Here is a 6,161-nt window from a genome sequence, read left to right as displayed (position 1 = left end):
CACTTTCAGCTGGCAGGCATTTGTCTCATTGCAGCGGAATTCCCCAGCACAAACCTTAGGTTTGATAAACAAAACTTCTCATTTGTTGTGAGGTTCAAGATTTTCTGTCTGAATTTCAAATTGGGCACAAAAATGTTGTGATTAAAGAGGCTTAGAGATTTTAGATTGTTTATTCGTCTTCTGGAGGCTGTAAATGGTTTATGAATGGGCTGAGTGGAAGTAATAAACGATTGTTGTTCACAACCATGGAAGTAAGACATTCATGGCAACTTTGTAGATGTTCTAAAAACCCCTTTATCTTTCCCGGATTACTCAAATGGATCTGAATCACTGTGAGAATGGAAGAGAACAGAGAAGGCTGGTGAACCTTCATCTGCGAAACAGTTCTTTGGGTTTACTACAATATCCACGTAGTTTTACTCATTCTTTACAACGAACTTTACTTATGGGGAGTTCTCACTGGAGACGGATGACTTGGTTTCAAGGACATCCTGAATCGTTGCTGCCGGTGGAGCACGGTCAGGGTACGGCATGTGTTCGATTTTCATAAAGGAAACTACTCACGAGGTTTCCGAAAAGTCTTCGACAGCCCATGACCGGTCTCGCCCTTCATGGGGCTCATCAGGTAGGCGCAGTCCCCGAGTTTCCGTCAACCTTATGATCTACTTGGACCCAAATTGCGCTGTTTCCGAGAAATATACTCATTTGTAAATCAGTTTGGTTTTCACGTGAGAGACTAAACTGAATCTCTCATTTATGATATTCTATCGTGCCTACTGAAACATGAGGCAGCCTGTGTGCAGCACATTCAGTTGTAGAATATCATAAGCGAGAGACTCACTTGAGTTTCTCAAGAAAACCAAATTGTGTTCGACTGTTTTTACGGTTCTTCGATGGGTCAGCTGGCACTGCTAGAGTTCAAAATATGGCTTGCAAGGGTCGCGTTCAATCCGTTTTTGTCGCTGGATCTGTTTGGACTGGTGAAGGGTATTACGAAAGAGTTCCATGATACCATCAGCGGATCCATTGTGGTTCGTCCAAGTACGAGTGATCGGGTACACCGAGTCTGGTAAAGTCATCATTTTGGAAAGGACAGTCCTCACAAGTGCATGGCCGCAGTGTATACAAAAGTCTTCGTTTGAAAGTTTTTGTGCAACATTGTAAGGATGCACTGACGCTATCTTTTTTTGGGTGTCCGCGGACACTGAGCGGCCTGGAGTGGACATTTCTGCTTATTGTGAAGTAATCGACCTAGTCTAGATTTGTTCCTGGTCCAACCAGTAAAACACAGCGGCCGATGCAACCAACAGTATGTCGCATTTCTGTTGGAACTTTGCTCAGAATGATGATCTCATCAGTGTGATAGCGGTCTGTAATCAAGTTGATGGTGCTTATTGGTTCTCCAGGGAAATCGTTTAGGGCATGCGACAATGAAAGACATAGTTCAACCTTGCCAAACAACAGATTTCAAAGTGTACGTCTGTTCTTCACAGACTTCGAAAGTTATCCGAAAAGCCATTGGTTTTCAGGACAGACCGAAGATGTTCTCTGTTGACGATAACAAATGCTGTACAGAATCCAATGGAGTTAGTTGACTGATGGAGCTTTCAGGGACGTTGTCTGACAAACTGGTACTCTAGACCTCTTACTGAAAAAGGATCTTGGTAATACGGTTTGAAATGAGGCAGAAAAGTAGTGGTATGGTCAGGATTGTGGCCTCAATATCTATCAAGCTGATTTCTAGTCACTCCTCAAATACCATTTTAGACACCTCGTTTTTGGCCTCTGTAATATCGGGAAGGTATACTGACCTCGTAAGAACACTTCAACCTTTAACACTGAGCACAAAATTTGTGTGAAGATCTAAGAATTTGGGATAAGAATACTATGAAGTCTTTTGACGCGTCACCTCCTAGAGACTTCTTGTTTTGTTAATTCGCCTGCTTGAGATAATTCATTTCTATCGTTGGAGGGTCACAGTCGAATTGTTGTTGCTAATTTAGGTGACTAAATTCGACCGCAGTGATTACGACAGAGTGGATTCCGCTCATTTTCCTACCCACTGATTGGTCAAGTCCTCTGTGAGTACTAGTCATGACAAACAGTTTGACTGGTCAGACCGCCGCGGAAAGTCGACTAATGTTTCTTGTGTTGGACCGCTGAGTAAAGTTTATCCGTGCCGGTGTGAATCTGGAGACCATTGACATCTAATGAACTCAAAACAGGGTGAACCATGCAGTGGGTTACCGACCATTTTCCCCAAACTTATTGTGGGCGTATTTCACCACTGCCTCGATTACCTGCTCAAATAAACCTTAAGGCAGGCCTGAGTTCAAAAATACCAGGGAAAAGGGAGTCATTTAAGTATCAAATCAAGTGACCTATTTAGGATTATCTCAATCTAGAATCACAACCATGCGCTTGTTATCAGCTCTCAAGTTTGTTGATTTGTTTGTTGCCCGTTATAAAACATTCAGGCAGTGGTAACCAAGTCAATCGCATCCGTGCGTTCCAGTATGTACAAGAACCTGGTAGTTGAACGATACATGGCCGAACCTGTTTTCCAGCGTCTTTTGGAATGCAATACTCAAGGCCTTGACCGTCATCTGTGGCAAGAACTGCTGCTGGATGCAATCGGTAAAGGAATTCAAGATGCAAAGTTCGACCCGGATGGGTGTCGATCAGAACGACCTCCATTTATGCAGCTATCAGCAAACAAGCCGCCTGAGTCAGAACTGGGGATTCAGAGCCCGGTAAATCAACCAGGCTTGACTTCGTCCGCTGCTGAGCCGAGTATCGACGACACACTGGAGTAAGTCACGTGAACACCGTAAGTGATTGTTGAATTACTTGCTTCTGCAAAGAAAATTGACGTTAATGCACAATACTCTTGCTTTCAAGTCTTAAATGCAACCAATTGGTTATAATGTCGATTATAAAACTATAAAAGCTACATTTGGTTTTAATCTGTGTGCTTTTTGGCTGGTAAAATACAAATGCCTTATTGGCGAATATACACTCATATGCAAACCAATTTGGTTCTTTCGAGAGACTCACCTGGAACCCAGCTGAGAACATGATAAACGAGAGATTCAGCTGGGTTCCAGGTGAGTCTCTCGAAAGAACCAAATTGGTATGCAAATGGGTNCGGAAACCCGGGGACTGCGCCTACCTGATGAGCCCCAAGAAGGGCGAAACCGGTCGTGGGCTTTCGATGGATTTTCAGCAGCCTTATGAGTAGTACATCACAAATGCTTTATCTTTTCAAACCAGATTACATCAAACCGAAAACCAACGGAAGTTAACTCATACTGACTACTCACTTCATTTTTCAGTAATAGGTACTCAAAGAAGTCATAGTTCATCATCGCAAATTGACACACTGGTACGTAAATTAAACGCTCGTATAAAGCGCTCCTGGTTATGCAGGCTGGACTGCCTCGGCGGCCAGACCATATGTGTATGGTCACTACTGGTGGCTTGATTGCCTTGGCTTTTTGGCACACAACTTGAGATTGGAACCCACTGAACTCTGCGGCCTGCAGTTAACCGACCTTTTATTCTACAGGTCAGCTAGTGATGCACACAGAATGCCTGTTGAATGCGGAAAACCAGAATTTGTCTTGCAAGGTTACTGCTTAATTAATTTTTACTGACTTAACTACCTAAGCGCTGCGGCATACAGTTAACCGACCTTTTATTCTACCGGTCAGCTAGTGATGCACACAGAATACCTGTTGAATGCGGAAAACCACAATTTGTCTTGCAAGCTTACTGCTTAATTAATTTTTACTGAGTTAACTACCTAAGCATTAGATGAGTATTGACCGGGATCCCAACAAGAAATTGTTCGTCAGGTTCCTTACTGTCTACTTTTGAAGACAAGTGAGTAGTGTGTTGGTCAATTTTCTGATTGGTTGCTCTATGAAGTATTTACATTTTGAGAACAGACTGATAGAGCCGGTTTAACCAATATCCAAATTTCCGGAACACGTCTTACGGTATAGAATGTGCTCGTAAAATGATTTTTAGTCCGGAAGTTATTGTCCTGGAAACAGCATCTTTGGCGTCTGCTTGGCTCTGTTTATGCAAATAAATATGGGATCCAGCCGTTTTGCCTCATTCTTGCAATCTGCTTCTTGGGGGCTCTTTTAAAGAAGTGAACTCACCATGCTACTGTCATAAAAACGTGTTCTCAAAGTGTACAATACTAATATCATTTTTAGGCTGCGGGCAGTCGATATGAATCATATGAGTCCAGAGAGGGAGAGAGAGAGAGAAAACAGTGCCCGTTTACGATAAAAACCATTCTTTCCCGCATGCTTTGTTTCTGAACTCAAGAAGATGGTCTACATTCCAGTCCACTTCAGCATCCTACATGTTGTCCTCAGGTTGCTGGGCGTTCACAGTCGTTTGCGACGCCAGTGTATAAGACTATCTCAGCGACCTAGTCGGACGAGATAATAGTGAATTGCCAAGTCAGCTTGGATCACTGGTGGGTCGTACGAAGGTTCGGGTCATTCACGAATGGCGATCCTATCTGCCTAATCTACCTAGCAATCTCTGTTATCCGAGCCTACTGAAAAGTAACGAGTAGTTGAAAAATGCGTCTATTTCACTAGGCGGATAACATCACTGACGGAATGGCATCCATGTTCAGCACTGATGCTTCACCGCCGTACAACCATGATTTATTTGAAAGTCTTATTGGGGAACCTCCAAAAGAAAGAACCGCTTTCAGCGCTACTTAGTGGTTCGATGAAAATTATGGATTAATTAAGCGAGATAACTACTGAATTGTTAAAACAGTCCTGAATTTTTCACGCAGCAATCAGACTTCCATCAAATCTGTAGAGAACGGAGCCATGTGAAATAAATCCTTTTAGTAAATTAAGCTCAATTGGGTCATTGAACGAACACTAGAAAGCCCAGAAATGTTCTTTCCACTACTACAACTTTTGAGTACAGAATTCTGGGATTTCATTTTTCATTTCAGCAAGGAATTTCAGAAAATGAGGACGATAAATCTCCGGACTATTCAAGCGCAAGTCGCCAAATGTCGATTCCTGCAGAATTTTGTTCGTTCCAGTTTGTCTGACTGGTTACAGAATGGCAACGCGGTAAGCAACTCGGCGGGGGCGAGCCAAATGGCTCTGTTGAACTGGGCGGAATTGTGGGAGCTTCGGTTCAAGCAACTTCAACAAGAAGAAAGTGCCAGTGAATCGGATAGTGCTGTTGCCAATTATGGTAGTCACGAGCAACTGGCTGTGGAATTCCTCAAGAACTGCCAATCAGGACTAGTGGAGCCTGTCCGAACACAACTAAGAACTGACTTCACTTCGCAGGCAGGTTTACGTCCAACTATTGATCCAAATGTCGCAGAACATCACGGATGCTTTGGGCTGTTTTACGCTGTGGTGAGTCACGTGATGCAAAGTCATATTTTCGTATGACCCTCGATGCCACCCTTAAAAGGAGAAGGGTACCGAATTTTGTTTTATCTTGTAAGTGAAATCAATCTATTCCTAGAATTCGGTACGAAATGCACAGTTGTACAGCAGTTCACACATCACGAATCCCCAAGGCTGATTCGAACTTACAGCTTCCCCGTTAGCATTTGAAGACTATATTGTCAAGCCAACAGCCATTGACTAGCAGCATTATTGGCTTGAACATAGACAGGATATAGTTCATCTGATTCCCCAAGCAAACAACTTACATCACGTGGTCGGTATTGACCGATTGTTCGGGTGAAGGCTTCTCAGATGGAAGTTCTATGAGCCTTCTGCAGGGTGGTACTAACATCGAGGTTGTTAATTTGTGACTTGGCCGAAGGGCGTGAGGGAATACGGGGACTTTTGATGTTGCTGGACCCCTCCCGAACAGGGTCCCTGTAACGTCTCCTTGCGCTTGACTGAAGATAATGTATGAATTGACGGCCTGTCGATGACACCGTCACATACATTCCAGACTGATCAATCACTTAGTGGTGTAGGCATTTTAGAATGCCTGTTATAGACTAGCGCCAGGTTTCTATCTACCCCATTCTTTTCTCCCCTTTTCGCTTTGTCTTTAAGTAGTTAGACTACTGTATAAATAGTGCACATCTACATGCATATACATGTATGTACGAACACACATATATAAATATAAATATGGTA

General features: G+C 43.2%; 2 protein-coding genes across 2 annotated transcripts in view; one reads left to right on the top strand and one right to left on the bottom strand.

Annotated features, from left to right (window-relative positions):
• Positions 1-6,161, bottom strand: part of T265_03735 (hypothetical protein) — a gene marked incomplete at both ends in the record, with an annotated part of 102,565 nt that overhangs the window by 16,713 nt on the left and 79,691 nt on the right. The window lies entirely within an intron of this gene.
• Positions 1-6,161, top strand: part of T265_03734 (hypothetical protein) — a gene marked incomplete at both ends in the record, with an annotated part of 45,352 nt that overhangs the window by 5,110 nt on the left and 34,081 nt on the right. Inside the window, 2 exons of the mRNA XM_009168281.1 lie at positions 2,478-2,812; positions 4,997-5,417. Coding sequence (XP_009166545.1) covers positions 2,478-2,812; positions 4,997-5,417 — 756 coding nt within the window. The remainder of the gene's footprint in view (positions 1-2,477; positions 2,813-4,996; positions 5,418-6,161) is intronic.

Source organism: Opisthorchis viverrini (assembly GCF_000715545.1).
Source record: "Opisthorchis viverrini unplaced genomic scaffold opera_v5_54, whole genome shotgun sequence".
In the NCBI taxonomy this organism is placed as follows: domain Eukaryota; kingdom Metazoa; phylum Platyhelminthes; class Trematoda; order Opisthorchiida; family Opisthorchiidae; genus Opisthorchis; species Opisthorchis viverrini.
This window is presented reverse-complemented; position numbering and strand designations above follow the sequence as displayed.